The 16,328-nt window shown below is 36.2% G+C and overlaps 1 protein-coding gene across 3 annotated transcripts in view; it reads left to right on the top strand.

Annotated features, from left to right (window-relative positions):
* Positions 1-16,328, top strand: part of LOC126882219 (testicular acid phosphatase homolog) — a 162,631-nt gene that overhangs the window by 61,403 nt on the left and 84,900 nt on the right. For 2 of the 3 annotated variants that reach the window (XM_050647025.1, XM_050647024.1), the window contains exon 2: positions 12,304-12,402. The exons of the other annotated variant lie outside the window; for it this stretch is intronic. In XM_050647025.1, coding sequence (XP_050502982.1) covers positions 12,304-12,402 — 99 coding nt within the window. The remainder of the gene's footprint in view (positions 1-12,303; positions 12,403-16,328) is intronic. 3 annotated transcript variants of the gene reach the window in all.

Here is a 16,328-nt window from a genome sequence, read left to right on the forward strand (position 1 = left end):
TTTTTGATTTTTCAGCCCATCAGGTTTTTATGTGCATCCGATTGATAACGCCTGACGCCACAGCCCCCTTTTCTAATACATATTCAGCCACCCACTCTGGGTCAGACGTTGTTCGTAGCCGTTCACTATGGATCCGCCGCTACTATTCGCTCTGAGCGTTAACAAAGTGTCAAAGCAAAATCGACCGACCTGCTCATGGTGACGGTTTTTTGAAATTTTATCAGGACGTATTGTGTATGTTTAAATGAGACATTTAAAAAAATGCCGTGTCCCGCTGGTGATATTATGTATTAACATAAACAGAAAATGTGTGTGTGTGTGTGTGTGTGTGTGTGTGTGTGTGTGTGTGTGTGTGTGTGTGTGTGTGTGTGTGTGTGTGTGTGTGTGTGTGTGTGTGTGTGTGTGTGTGTGTGTGTGTGTGTGTGTGTGTGTGTGTGTGTGTGTGTGTGTGTGTGTGTGTGTGTGTGTGTGTGTGTGTGTGTGTGTGTGTGTGTGTGTGTGTGTGTGTGTGTGTGTGTGTGTGTGTGTGTGTGTGTGTGTGTGTGTGTGTGTGTGTGTGTGTGTGTGTGTGTGTGTGTGTGTGTGTGTGTGTGTGTGTGTGTGTGTGTGTGTGTGTGTGTGTGTGTGTGTGTGTGTGTGTGTGTGTGTGTGTGTGTGTGTGTGTGTGTGTGTGTGTGTGTGTGTGTGTGTGTGTGTGTGTGTGTGTGTGTGTGTGTGTGTGTGTGTGTGTGTGTGTGTGTGTGTGTGTGTGTGTGTGTGTGTGTGTGTGTGTGTGTGTGTGTGTGTGTGTGTGTGTGTGTGTGTGTGTGTGTGTGTGTGTGTGTGTGTGTGTGTGTGTGTGTGTGTGTGTGTGTGTGTGTGTGTGTGTGTGTGTGTGTGTGTGTGTGTGTGTGTGTGTGTGTGTGTGTGTGTGTGTGTGTGTGTGTGTGTGTGTGTGTGTGTGTGTGTGTGTGTGTGTGTGTGTGTGTGTGTGTGTGTGTGTGTGTGTGTGTGTGTGTGTGTGTGTGTGTGTGTGTGTGTGTGTGTGTGTGTGTGTGTGTGTGTGTGTGTGTGTGTGTGTGTGTGTGTGTGTGTGTGTGTGTGTGTGTGTGTGTGTGTGTGTGTGTGTGTGTGTGTGTGTGTGTGTGTGTGTGTGTGTGTGTGTGTGTGTGTGTGTGTGTGTGTGTGTGTGTGTGTGTGTGTGTGTGTGTGTGTGTGTGTGTGTGTGTGTGTGTGTGTGTGTGTGTGTGTGTGTGTGTGTGTGTGTGTGTGTGTGTGTGTGTGTGTGTGTGTGTGTGTGTGTGTGTGTGTGTGTGTGTGTGTGTGTGTGTGTGTGTGTGTGTGTGTGTGTGTGTGTGTGTGTGTGTGTGTGTGTGTGTGTGTGTGTGTGTGTGTGTGTGTGTGTGTGTGTGTGTGTGTGTGTGTGTGTGTGTGTGTGTGTGTGTGTGTGTGTGTGTGTGTGTGTGTGTGTGTGTGTGTGTGTGTGTGTGTGTGTGTGTGTGTGTGTGTGTGTGTGTGTGTGTGTGTGTGTGTGTGTGTGTGTGTGTGTGTGTGTGTGTGTGTGTGTGTGTGTGTGTGTGTGTGTGTGTGTGTGTGTGTGTGTGTGTGTGTGTGTGTGTGTGTGTGTGTGTGTGTGTGTGTGTGTGTGTGTGTGTGTGTGTGTGTGTGTGTGTGTGTGTGTGTGTGTGTGTGTGTGTGTGTGTGTGTGTGTGTGTGTGTGTGTGTGTGTGTGTGTGTGTGTGTGTGTGTGTGTGTGTGTGTGTGTGTGTGTGTGTGTGTGTGTGTGTGTGTGTGTGTGTGTGTGTGTGTGTGTGTGTGTGTGTGTGTGTGTGTGTGTGTGTGTGTGTGTGTGTGTGTGTGTGTGTGTGTGTGTGTGTGTGTGTGTGTGTGTGTGTGTGTGTGTGTGTGTGTGTGTGTGTGTGTGTGTGTGTGTGTGTGTGTGTGTGTGTGTGTGTGTGTGTGTGTGTGTGTGTGTGTGTGTGTGTGTGTGTGTGTGTGTGTGTGTGTGTGTGTGTGTGTGTGTGTGTGTGTGTGTGTGTGTGTGTGTGTGTGTGTGTGTGTGTGTGTGTGTGTGTGTGTGTGTGTGTGTGTGTGTGTGTGTGTGTGTGTGTGTGTGTGTGTGTGTGTGTGTGTGTGTGTGTGTGTGTGTGTGTGTGTGTGTGTGTGTGTGTGTGTGTGTGTGTGTGTGTGTGTGTGTGTGTGTGTGTGTGTGTGTGTGTGTGTGTGTGTGTGTGTGTGTGTGTGTGTGTGTGTGTGTGTGTGTGTGTGTGTGTGTGTGTGTGTGTGTGTGTGTGTGTGTGTGTGTGTGTGTGTGTGTGTGTGTGTGTGTGTGTGTGTGTGTGTGTGTGTGTGTGTGTGTGTGTGTGTGTGTGTGTGTGTGTGTGTGTGTGTGTGTGTGTGTGTGTGTGTGTGTGTGTGTGTGTGTGTGTGTGTGTGTGTGTGTGTGTGTGTGTGTGTGTGTGTGTGCGTGGCTTGGATGCGAGTCCGTTAGCCACAGATTTTTATTTTATTTTTACCTCAATTTATTAGTTTTGTTATATTTATAACTATTTTACTTAAATGACTATATTTGTTTCTTTCAAGTAGTTTATGAGTAATTTAAATATTTCCATTTTATGACAACTTAGTAGATATTCTATACTAATTGGAAAATGAACTTGTGTTTGTCGTAAATTGTAATATAATTTATTTATATATCTCTCGTTAATTTTGCATTCCAAGAAAATATGGTTTAAATCTCTAATCGAAACATTATCACAAAAACAGACTGATGAATTAATTATTCCTAATTTGTGCAGATGTGCCTCATATTTCCCGTGTCGAGTTTTTAATCTGACGAGTAGAAATATCTTGCTTTGGCAGGTTATATTTAAATATGTATTCAGGTGGCGGAGGAAGTTCTTGATGTAAAGAAAAATATAAATTTTTTGACATGCTTGTAATATTTTTCCATTCTTTTTTCCATATTTTATTTATTCCAACTTTGACGTCATTTATTGCATCTGTCGATGAGATGTGAGTTAGTATCTCACCTTTTTTATAAACAGAAAATGAAAACGCACTTAATCTGATATAAACTCTTCTATTTCCAATATTGATTATCAGTTTGATTTTGTATACATAACCTCACTATCGCAGTTTATGTCAATAAATCTTTATCAACGAAAAAGAAAATATTTTTGTTGCACTATAAATTACAGTATAAATTAATAACTAATGAATTCTCACAATTGTATCCGGTTATTATCACTACAAAATAAAATATTCAAGTTTAACAAAATAATCCCATAAGACTCAATGTTAAAACGTCCTAACAAAATCTGACAGCGTGTCACGAGACTATAAGTAGAGGGGAGACGCACGGAGCCAATTGCTAGTTTTGATCCGCGCTGAGTATTTCATTTCCTCGGTTACCATTCATATCTGGGAAGTATTATCCTATCCGCCACCCGATGACTAGCAATCCCCTCAAGAGATAATATATATGTAATGGATTTAATTCAAAAGACATTTGATTGTTGTCAGAAAACAGAAAAAGAATATTTATTTGACAAATAAATATTTATTTTCGTTTAAATTAAATATTCAAACTTCCACCACCTAACTCTTGGTAGTTTGACGGTTTAATTTAATAATTTATGATTTACAACGTATGCTGCACCAATTTAACATAACCGCCAGAAAATTTAAGATGTTAATTTCCTCAAAAAAAAGACAAAATGCATGGTTATAACTGCAGATCCAATAAGATGTAAATTGGAGCTGGCAGGTCAGATAATAGAAAAAGTGATGGAGCTTAAATACCTAGGCATTACACTATCTAGCTACGGAAGGCTCGAAACAGAAGATCAAGTGAATGGAGCAAACAGAGCTGCAGGTTGCGTGAACGACACAATATGTAGAAATAAAAATATCGGAAAAGAAATGAAAGGCAGAATTTACAAAACAGTCATCAGACAAATAGTGACATACGCGGCAGAAACACGACCCGACACAGAGAGGACAAAAAGATTGCTCGAAATAGCGAAGATGAAAACCTTTCGAAAAATCGATGGTAAGACTCTATGTGACAGAGCTAGAAGTACAGATATACGACGGAGATGCAAGGTGTATAACATTAATAACTGAGTAAGAAACACAAGAATAGAATGGAATGACCACATAAGCCGAATGACAACAAGTAGGGTAGTCAGGACAGCGAGAGACGGTTCCCCAATAGAAAGACGATCAGTGGGAAGACCACGAAAACGATGGAACGACAACTTACTGGAAGCACATGGAAAAAACAGACAGAGTCATGTCTATACAAAAAGAAAAAGAAAAAGAAGAATTTAATAATTGCTTTCGACATCCTCCCTGATGTCTTTCTCGGGTTTTCCGGTATCTCAGTCTCCCGAATCACCAGACACTAAACTCTTCACTGTTCACTGCAATGCTGCTGCTGGCGAAGGCGGAGTATGGTGGTTGCCACCCTACAACCACCGGTGATGGTGATTAACTTGAAACTCTATGGACTTGAATATATTTATTAACGCACTACGTAATGACAGTTACTAGTTGGTGTTGGATGGTTGTTACCTCGTCTGGACTCTAGCTAAGTCTGTTTCTGAATAATGAATAATCTCTCTCATACCTATTTATGTATACATAAATAAATTGTATTTGTTGTTATGATTTCATATTTGTCTACTGTGACCGTGAATTACTAATAACAGTATTTTTGGCGACTTGCTATTTTCCCTATGCGTGACCTAGATTACATAAATCGATGCCACCTACTTACGAAATCAAAACATAAATAAATGTAATAGTACTTTAAGACTTTTAAAAATTAAACCGATTAAATATTTTTATTTTCTGGATGCTAATATAAATCCTTTACAGGATGCGTTATTTATACCGTCGCGTCGATCACGAAGATTCGTCATTCGGTGACGTAGCGATTGGGTAGGAATTGGCGCGATGTTTTCTTTTATTAAGACAGTTCGACCATTTTTCAATCTCTATTGCTTCTCGGATAATTCTTGTAGGCCTATATCCCGCATACCAAAAAAAAGTTTATTAATAGCAAGCTGAAACTATGGGAACACTGGGACAGTGAGAGTTTTAATTGTGGAACGTGTCATCCTCACAAGTTTATGATTGTGAAAACTAGCAGGTTATTTTTAAATTTATTCAATAGCAAACTTTATATAATATATGAAATAATTGTTTGTCCGACATATATGTTAGGCATTTTAATAAGTCCGACACGTAGAACATGTCAAATGACAGAAATTATTATTAAGTATTAACAAATAAATTATTAGAAGTTCTGTCCGACAAAATACATGGGACGTTTCCATAGTCTGACGTTCGAAACCTGTAACCTGTCCCACAATTAAAACTTCCCCTTTTTTAGTGTTCCCGTACATCAAAGTTTGTCCGACTAGTCACCGTTAAGCTATTAACAAATTTTAAGCTTGCTGTTAATAAACTGTTTTTTGGTACGCGGGATCCAGGCCTATTGGTTTATACAGAGCGGATGGGGGCTCTGATTCTGAAGTTTTCGAAATCATTTTTGTGACCTGCTTGAAGAGGGTGTTGGCCTAGAGCAGGGGGTCGGCAACCTGCGGCTCGCGAGCCGCATGCGGCTCTTTGGATATGCAGCTGCGGCTCTTTAGTTCCACACGCAAATATTTTACCAAAAAAAAACATTTAAAATGCCTTCTTAATCGATTAATGAGGATTAGACACCGAACCTTACACTTATACAAAAAAAGGCAAACCATTCTCAGATGGTGAGTATATCAAAGACAGTATTCCGACCTCCTTCTTTACAATAAAGTGCCATGGCTTTCCAAAGGTAAGGTGTTGAAACCTTTTGCTTTGTGCTTGAATGAAATAAATACATTCCTAAATGAAAAAGGCATTAATCACCCTGAGTTAGGGAACGACAAATGGTTGCAAACATTTTACTTTATGGTGGATATCACAGAGAAATTAAATGAAATTAATTTAAAACTGCAAGAAAAGGGAAACCCAGCCTATGTTTTGGTGGAACAATTGGTTTGTTTTGAAGAAAAATTAATTCTTTTTGCAGAAGATATTCAGAGCGGTAAATTACTTGATTTTCAATTCCTAAAAAGCAATATAGCGATATAGTGCAACTATTGAGACGAATTATTTCAGCACAGTTACAAAAAAAAAAATGAAATATGAATTTGCTGACAGATTTGAACAATTCAAAACCAACGAAATCACTCTAACATTCATAGTAAATCCTCTCAACACAAATCGTAACGAAATCCACGTTAAGCCATTTGGAATTGATACAGAATCTTTAGAAATGCAACTAACACGTTGACGGACAGTGCGTCAAATGTATAAGCAAGTGTTGTGACACTAATATGTATTTTGCAAAGTAGAATAGGGAAAATGCAACGTATATAGACATTGTGTCAATCATTCGAAATTATTAGACGTCTATAGACGTTCTGTCCGTCAACGTGTTTATCATTTAAAAAGGAAAGCTTTGTGGAGTGGAATATTTACAGAATTGAAAAGCAAGTTGGAAGAGTTGGAGGTCCAGAAATGTGTACGTAACGCAACAAAACTGGACAGCTTTGAAAAAAAATGCCTCGAATTGAGGGACTTATATTCGACGCATGGAATAGTCTTTCAGATTGCTACAGTGGGGTGAAGAAGTTGGCATTTGGAGTGCTATCTTCGGATCGACATATTCTTGCGAGCCAGAGGTCCCTTGTATGAATATAATTAAAAGTAAACTAAGAAACCAAATAACAAACGAAAATTTAGAGTCGTGTTTGAAACTTAAGACAACAGGTTATTAGCCAGATTTATCCAAACTTTCTAAAACCATACAAAGCCAACGCTTCCGTTGAGATTATTTGCTGAATTGTTTGCCATTGGAGTACAAGTTAGTGTTGTAAGTGAATATTTAGTTGTTTTAATTTTTTACTTGAATAAATGATGTGTATGAAAATATCTACAGTGCGCTGGAATAAGGGTAACCCCCTCCTCAACCATGTTAACTTTATTTTTAGCACATAAGCAAAACGCTCGAACAGGTCGATTTTTAAAATAATCGTAGTATATTAAAGCATCAATGTTTCGAACTTTACATGGTCCCTCTTCAGGTAACAGTCATAACTTGACACATGAGAAAATACATCATGTGATACCTCATTTAAAAGCTTTTGAAATACTGATTACCAAAATGTACAATACTTGGGGAAAATTTCGTTCATATGCTATTTAAATGCATTAATTTTTTTTCGACTCCTGAGAAAACTAATTAGTATTTTTGAAAAATTAAAAGCAGAATGAAAGATTACATTATTACCGAGGGCCTAAAGTCACTTAGAATTAACAAAAAGTTTCTTTTGAATATATACTTGAAATTAAAAATCGTACTAAATTTTTTCTTCGTTTTCACCCTCGTAACTTATTAAAATAAACATTATAGAAGTTTTTAGGAACTTTCGGTCCTTGGTAATGATGTAATCTTTCATTTTGCATTTAAATTTTTCAAAAATTCTTATTAGTTTTCTCAGGATTAAAAAAATTTAAAAACCATTGCACCGAAATATTGCTCAATTATTATTTGTATTTGTATACACCGTTCTTAGGCGTCAACGCCCTTCGGTAGGGATCTATGGAGGAGTATCACCAAGCCGGAAGCCCTTATCCCTTCCCGTACCGCTCCTCCATAGGCCGATCAGACGCCAGTTTATTCCAGACCAAGCCGTAGACTCTATTGAGTTTTATACTACGGCGTTGGCCTTTTATAAATTTCATGACCTAGCTGAGGCTCGAACCAGCGACCGCAAATCGCAAATCCACTAAACTTGTCGATCGACTGAGCCCCAGCTAACTGGACCGTCAAGACCGTCAAGACCGACGAATTATTATACATATTTGTAATCAGTATTTCAAAAGGTTTTAAATGAGGTCGCACATGATGTACTTTCCCATTAAAAAAAATCAAAGTTATGACTGTCACCTGAAGAAGGATCGCGTAAAGTTCGAAACATTGATGCTATAATATACTATGATTATTTTAAAAATCGACCTGTCCGAGCATTTTGCGACTCAAAAGGTTGCCGACCCCTGGCCTAGAGCTAAAATTGAATCGGAATTGCGCATAGAAATGAAATGTTCATAAATCCTATTTTGGATTCTACGATTGGTTTTCTTTTGTAATGTTTTCTTTGATTGACCGGACAAGAGATGGAAGTAAACAAATACGACAGAAATAATAGTAGGGGAACAAAGTATGCTAAATGTGCAGTCACTCGAGCGCTTAGAGGATCTATTGGGTTGTAAAGAGTAGGTCCTAAAACCAAAAAAAGTTAAGTAAAGTTTTCCATTTTAGTGGGGCTTTCCATTTTTAACTTAATTTTCCATTTCCAACAATCGTTTTTTCCGATTATAGCGCCATCTATGCATAATTTGAAAAAATATTTCGAATAAATGTTGCTTATTTTTACGTAAAGAATCCAAATCTGTTATAAAAATTTGGGGCTCCTATTTAGTGCAGTCACCGAAGGTTTTCACCTCCGATTTCATTGAACCTCTATCGATTTTTATGAAAATTGGTGAACAGTTAGAGGATACCTCAAGGAACAAAGGTGACATGATGCTAACTTGCGCTGGAGGTGGATGCCATCCCTTTTTGGGGGTAAAATTTATTTTATTAAAAATAATACCATAAATCGGTAGAGGGACAAATTCGAAGCAAAATTTGTTATATAAAGTATTCCGATGGGTGAGTTGCGGAATTTAATTGAAATAAATGTAATAAAAATAAATAAACAACGAACGGTAATATTCTATTTATTGTGTGTAAACAAGCAGTGTGTTGTTGACCTACATAATATCGACGCTCGAAGGGTGTGCCTTATGCAGACGCTGGTAGAAAACTGACCGGCTCGAAGCGAACCCCCCACTGTTATGTCAAATGATCTGCGGTTTCTTAGATAAAACAGAGACAGCCATAAATCGACAAACTTTATGGATTTCAAGAATTTTTGACATTAGGAGGCTGGGACATCGTAATCAATTAAGAAGTATTTCTTTGAAGTAAACATTAATCTTATACAATCTGTTCAACGTTTCGTTTAACATCTGCCCTGTATTTACATGTGAATTTTGTCATTTCGTTTTGCGAAAGGTTATTAAAAAATAAGAATTAAAATTAGCAGAAAATAGTAATTACAGCGTAATGCTATAAAAGTTATTAACATAAATCAATACTTTTGAGTTATTAAAGATCAAAGATTTTATTTTTTCGTAAAAATGCATGTTTTAAAGCTGTTTTTCACGTATAACTCAAAAACTATAAGCTTTTACAAAAAAGTTATTATTAGCAAAATTGAAGATAATAAAAAATTGAAGACACTTTTTACTTAAAAAACTAAACTAATATTAATTCGAAGTGAGTTATGGGTAATTAAATGTGTATTTTTTTCGACGAATACTCAAATCTAAGTATTTAAGCTTAAATAAGGGAAACCCATGCATTTTATAAAATATGCTTGCTAAATGTTTGCCAAAGTACTTCTAAATATCTATCAAATGAGCTCCAGAGAAAGGTCGTAGCATCAAAATTAAGCAAGTTATGATGAAAATAAGAAAACCCTTTCGAATTTTTTAGGAAAAAGTGAAAAATAAAACAACGTCATTTCCACAAAAATTAAAATTTATAGTAATTCTTACAAATTTTTTTTTGTATTAGCACGGGTAATGATTTTAACAATTTTCGCCGGTTTAGAATGCATATTTTTGAAAAAAAGATATAATTAAAAAAAATCAGAATTCTTAAAATTATCGTCATTTTAATTTGCTTTCGATAATAACTCCAAAAATGCTCAAGATATGTAAAAAATGATGTAAAACCAAATTTTAGTTTTTTCTGTACTAAATATTTTAACATTTTTACTATTTTTGTAGGGTGACAAATAACCGAGATAGAAACGTTTAAAGCTTAAATTTTGTTGCGAGAACCATGCAACCGTGGCCATTTAACCTTGAATTTTTAAAAAAGTAATGAGTTCAAAAGATTAAATTCAAGAAGTTTTAATAGCCCTTGGAATTATGTTACAAATCGTTTTTAGGTGAACCTGATACCGTAAAAATTGACGGAGTTATTTTAAAAAACGATAACATTTTTTGGAAAAATTTTTAAAAGATAAAGTTTGAAAAATTTTTGGAGCATAAATTTTAATGCTATCAACTTGTTCGGGATCTCATTTGATAGATATTTTTAAGTACTTTCACAAATGTTTAATGAGTTTATGAGTTTATGTCATAAAATGCATCATTACCCCGTAATTTAAGCTTGAATACCTAGATTTGGGTACTCGCCGAAAAAAATATACATTCAATTACCTATAACTCACTTTTAGTTAATACTAAAAGGTTTTTTTAGTAACGAGATTATTTCTTTTTTATTAGCTTTATTTTTAGTAATAATAACTTTTTTGTAACAGCTTATAGTTTTTGAGTTATTTATGAAAAATCGGTTAAAAACATGCATTTTTCTCACGAAATATTAAAATAATTGATCTTTAATAACTCAAAAAGTTTTGATTTATTTTAATAACTTTATATAACAAATTTTGCTTAGAATTTATCCCCCTATCTAACTATGGGGATATTTTTAATAAAATAATTTTCACCCCCGAGAAGGGTGGCATCCACCCCCAGGGTAAAAGCGCAAGTTGGCACTATGTCACCTTTGTTCCTTGAGATATCCTCTAACCACTCACCATTTTTCATGCAAATTGATGGAAGTTGAACGAAATCGGAGGTAATCGCTTATATCCACCTTCAGTGACTCCACTAATTTAAGATTTTAAAGTAACCCCCCCACCCCACCTCCGTAGGGGGTCGTGTTTGGTACCATTCGATAGATTTTTCAAAAATATTGATTAAGTGTATTTTGCAGTTTTTCGATCTAATGTTTCTTTTGCGAAATATCGCCGGATTTGAATTTAAAATTTTAAATTTACCCCCCACCCCTCTCCGTGGGGGGGTCATGATTGATATCATTCGATAGATTTTCGAAAAATATTGAAAAAGTATTTTTTAGTTTTTCGATCTAACGTTCATTTCGCGAATTATTCGCTTTTTTTTTGTGAAACTTTTTAACTCGCCCAATTCTTTATGCCCCGCTCAAATCGTCAGAGTTTTGAAATATACACTGTTTTGCATGTTCTTAACTTCTTCTTCTTCTTAAAGTGCCGTCTCCTCAATGAAGGTTGACTACTACAATTACAAACTGTTCTCTGTCTTCAGCTGTTCTTATTAGCTGTTCAAAATTTAGCCCTGTCCATTGTCGGATGTTTCTGAGCCACGATATAGTCTTTTCCTTCCAAGTCCTCTCCTTCGCTCGATCTTTCCTTTCACTACAGGTTTTTGGCAATGTGGCCCAGGTATGATGTTTTTCTAACTTTCACTGCGTTTAAAAGTTCTCTTGCCTTGCCTATTCTATGCAGCACTTCTTCGTTTGAGGTATGCGATGTCCACGAAATTTGGAGAATTCTCCGGTAGATCCACATTTCAAAGGCCTCCAACTTATTTGTGGTTGATGTTTTAAGGGTCCATGTCTCAACTGCATAGAGAAGAGTCGACCAGACGTAGCATTTGAATAAACGTAGTAGAATTTCGAGATTTATTCGAGAATCACAAAGCAGTGTTTTGATTTTTTCGAAAGATTTTCTGGCCTGTTCTATTCTCGATCTTATTTCTAGATCAGGATTTAGGCTGCTATCGATCCAACATCCCAAGTACTTAAATCTATTGACTTGTTCTAAAATGATGGATCCAACATCCCAAGTACTTAAATCTATTGTCCTTAACTTACCTTATCTTAATCTGACAATTTCGAGTATTTTTAAGGATAGATTTTTTTTTCGGACCCCCCTTAACGAACTCCCCTGTGTTAAGAGCGAATATATGGTGGAGGTGCATCTGCAGGCACCAGGTTTCTCCCGATATGATAATCTGACGCGCTCGAGTAACTGCAAAAATCCCCGCTTGGGCTCCCCTACCATAATACAATTAAGCTTAATTACCTACCATTATTGTGATCACCGGAGATATCAATAAAAATGTAGTACAAAATTTAGTACTGTATCGGTAAAAAGCTATAAGCTACTTTGAATCAATGGAAATGTTTCTTGTAGGCTAGATCTAAGATATTATGAAACCAAATGTTGATTGTAATTTAGACATTGCGTTTCTTTTGTTAAAGGTTATCATTAGTCAGGTAATATCTTTATATAAATTTTAAATATTTATTATCATTTACGTTTTTAGGTTTCTAGACATGGAGATAGAGCACCATTTACTTCCTTTCCTACAGATAAGTATTATAACCTGACCTATTGGCCTATGGGATTTGGACAAATAACAAAGGTAATAAATCATATAGTATACACAATCAAACTTATATGGAATCGCCATGTACAGTATGCGGCAAAATAAACAGTACTGAAATGAATATTTAAATGTTTATGATTATTTATACATCAAGTATACATGATATATCCTTGCAAACATTATCCACGACGAGGCACGTTCCCGATAAAATAGGCGTTAAAGATGCCCTCTGGTCAGTGGTGGATCTACGGGTAGGGAAAATAAGGAAATTTTACCCCCTAACAAGGTCCAAAATTAAAGAAAAAAAATGTTCAAACGTAAAATTATATCAGCTGACATGAAACCGAAACCACAGGAAGACAAATTCAACACAATAAACATGCTAGTTAGGAAAATTAAGGGAATTGAATGCCTATAAGTTATTATTTTTGTCTTTTATGTAATCTGAGTTTTTCTTTTTATGTCTTTTGGTTGGTTTTTCACTAGAAGTTACCCCTAAGGCAAATTTTTCCTCCCAAGGAAAATTTCTAGCTCCGACACTGCCTCTGGCACGAAAAAGTCTTTAATTCTCGTCCGAAATTCCGAAATGGCAGACGGTGGATTTGTCTGACTCCTTCAGCATTCCCCATATGTACGCATCTGGTGGCGTTGGTTCTGGTAAGTGGAAAATCCCAAAATGATCGCGCAGTATTCGAAGAGACACCCTGGCAATGTGACAGGTTGTCCCTCCTGCTGAAACCATTGTTGATTTTAAGCTTGAACCGTTTTCGTGACCTTTTCCAGGGCCGGATTTAAGGGAGGGCAGGCTGGGCAGCTGCCCGGGGCCCCACATTCCGGGGGCCCCCACAAAATCCCAAACATAAAAAAGTCAGCACATTACTCACATAAAATAATAAAATAATTTTTGTTTTATGCAAACATAATTATGTATATCAAAAATAATTTCTTATTTATCGTTATCTTGACTTGGCACTACGCCACTGAGTATAACAACATTGATCAAAACATTGCTTACTCCACATTTACAAAGTTTGAACTTAAATTTGAGCCAAACTTGCCTCCTACGCCTACAATAATTTATTTGTCTTCTTTTCTACATCATACATATTTTTTAAATACCCTTTTTGCATGTATTGCAAAATACTCAGAACATAATCAAGTGGAATTCAGTCTTTTCTGTTGAGTCATAATTTGGTTACCAGTTTGACCTGAAATTATCCCGTTGACAAAAATTATATACAGGGTGTAGTCAGAAAGTCAAATAAATTCTTCTTCTTTTCAACTGTCACAGTGATTCTTTAAGTTGTTTGTTAAATCGGTTTTCATAGTTCTTTCTGATCTCCAAAATATTACCTGTCACTTCAGACATGGATGCATTGTCAAAGGAACATTAGGTAGGTATGTAACGACTAAACGACTTAAAGTACAGAGACACACGACTCATCGCTGATAACGTACACGACATAATATAATCATTCTTATGAGATGTCCAAACCATCCCACTCTCATGAATTTTATCAAATACAATGCAACGGTGTTGCAACAAAACAAACATTCAAATTCGTTTACAGACACACACGCGCGCGCGCGCACACACACAAGCGCACACACACACTTCTCCATCTGACAAGTAGATCAAATCACCTTCTCATATTTCTTGAAGGCTACAACCTGTTCATGACGATCGAACGCCATCAGGTACATCTAAAAAACCAACCAACAAAACAAACACATTATATTCTTTAACTATGTCCAACCCATCCAGCACCTACCTGTCATCGTAGAAAAAAAAAGACACTCCTTCAGTCTGCACTATTATTCTGAATATTCATATCATTTTTATGAAAATTACTGAATAAATATTTTCGCATTTCGCAGCCGTCAATTCTTCTTCATTATGTCGAGCCATCGTCATTTCTTCTTTTCGTTTGTCACGTCAACTTCCTCTTTGCGATCTGTCAATTCTTCTGTTCCGCAGCAACCAATTCTTCTTCATTGTATTGCGCCATCGTCTTCTTTTTGATCGGTCAACGTCAAATCTTCTTTTCTCAAAGAAAATTAAATATTTAGCATTGCAAAAACGTCAAATCTTCTCCTGTGCCACTGCCGTCAAGTATTGGTCTGTCAACTCAAAAGGAAGTGCTGCATACAATAGGCAAGGAAATTTTCAATATAGTGAGAGTTAGAAAAACTTCCTACCTAGGCCACATACTGAGACAATATGCTCAAAAGATTACGAAATAACAGTATACCAAACACTGCTGTTACACTCTACTGTGATTGCCAAAAAGCTATTAGATCGTATCTTCACTGTTATCGGTTCGATTTTGACGTATGAGGCGTCAAATACACAAACCCACCGTCCACTGCTCGACACGTGGCTACCCATTATTGTTCTGTAAAATAAACTAGTCAAATTTCCCCTTTTCTACAAAGATCTTTAATTATTTCGTCTATAAATAATTTTTGATCAACCCCCGTATATACAATTACTAATTTTTTCATACAGTACAATAATTCACACGAAAATTCAAATCTGGATTTCTAAAATCTTTTATTTTATAATGTTTATTTCACTAGTAATTTTTGATCAACCTCGTATATATAAGTAGTAATATTTTTCATACATTTCACTTAAAATAGGTGAAATGTAATACCAACATAAATTTATGGTGATGACAAAAGAATAGTGGACATAGAAAATTGGTGAAGGCATAAAAATTGTGGATATTTATCATAATTTAAGAAAAGCAAATCGACGACAGCATATTTTAGGAGACGTTTCTACTGGAAACATGAAAAAATAGTGTTGATGGTGTACCAAAGATACTACGTAAAAAAGCATCATATCACTCATATTAAAAAAAAAATTAAGCTTTTCAACCAAAAAATAAATGCTCAAAAACTTACCGTAATTATACACAATTAACTACACTAACAAAAATCTCCGACAGTTCGAAACAATGAAAAATGGAAACATTTCTTTTTCGTTAAAGCGTAAAACACACGAATGTCCACAATGAAATCCTACGAAAAAATACATTAGGACTACGGCCCTAATAGTTACTGCCTTCAAGGCCGTTTTTTTTTAAATAATTATTTATTTAAAATATGAGAAATGCGAGAGATTAAATTTTATACCTTTCGTTTCTAACGATTACAATGTTATCAGATTGAAATAATAATTAATAAAAATTAATTACATTGAAAAAAATAAATAATATTCACAATTCTGCAGTTTTCGAATCAGATCGGATATAGTCCAAATGCTGACTCATTGGATTGATGTTATTGTCGCAGGGGGGGTCAAATCAGGTCGGTTATAGTCCAAATGCAGACTCATCGGATTGAGGCTATTGTCGCATGGAGTGCAATGACTTTAAATCGCACGTTTGTTTGATTAATTGTTTAATAGTTGTTTAATTAAAAAGAACACGCGTTTGTAACAGGAGCAACGGTACCCGTAGTAAAAGGCGTACCATCAAACTTGCAAAAACATCAACAATAACGGGAAAAAACTACAAAAAATATGACATTTTGTTTGTTTAAAAATTCTGTTTTTTTGTGTTCTCCTCTAACATAGATGTAGTCGGAGATGTAGAAATGATAAACATGTATACTTTTAGAAAAAAATACAGGGCACAAATGGAAACTGCTAGAAAAGAAAAGTCATTTAAATTTAAGAGTAAATTATACTTAAAAACAAAAAGCTGAACTCTCAAAGATGTGCCACTAGACTAAATGAGTCCTTACGAATTGGCTAAATTTATCTACCAATACAGTTATCCGCACTAATTGATTATTTTACACATGCGGCATTAGCACGGTCAAAGTTAAAAATATTGTTATCTAGACTTGCAACTAACGAATCTAATACAAAAATTTCGAACTTCTACTTACAAAATACGCTAAATACGCTTACCTAGATAAGGATAGGTAGGCAGTCTCCATCACTGAGACGC

This window comes from Diabrotica virgifera, chromosome 3 (genome assembly GCF_917563875.1).
Source record: "Diabrotica virgifera virgifera chromosome 3, PGI_DIABVI_V3a".
In the NCBI taxonomy this organism is placed as follows: Eukaryota; Metazoa; Arthropoda; class Insecta; order Coleoptera; family Chrysomelidae; genus Diabrotica; species Diabrotica virgifera.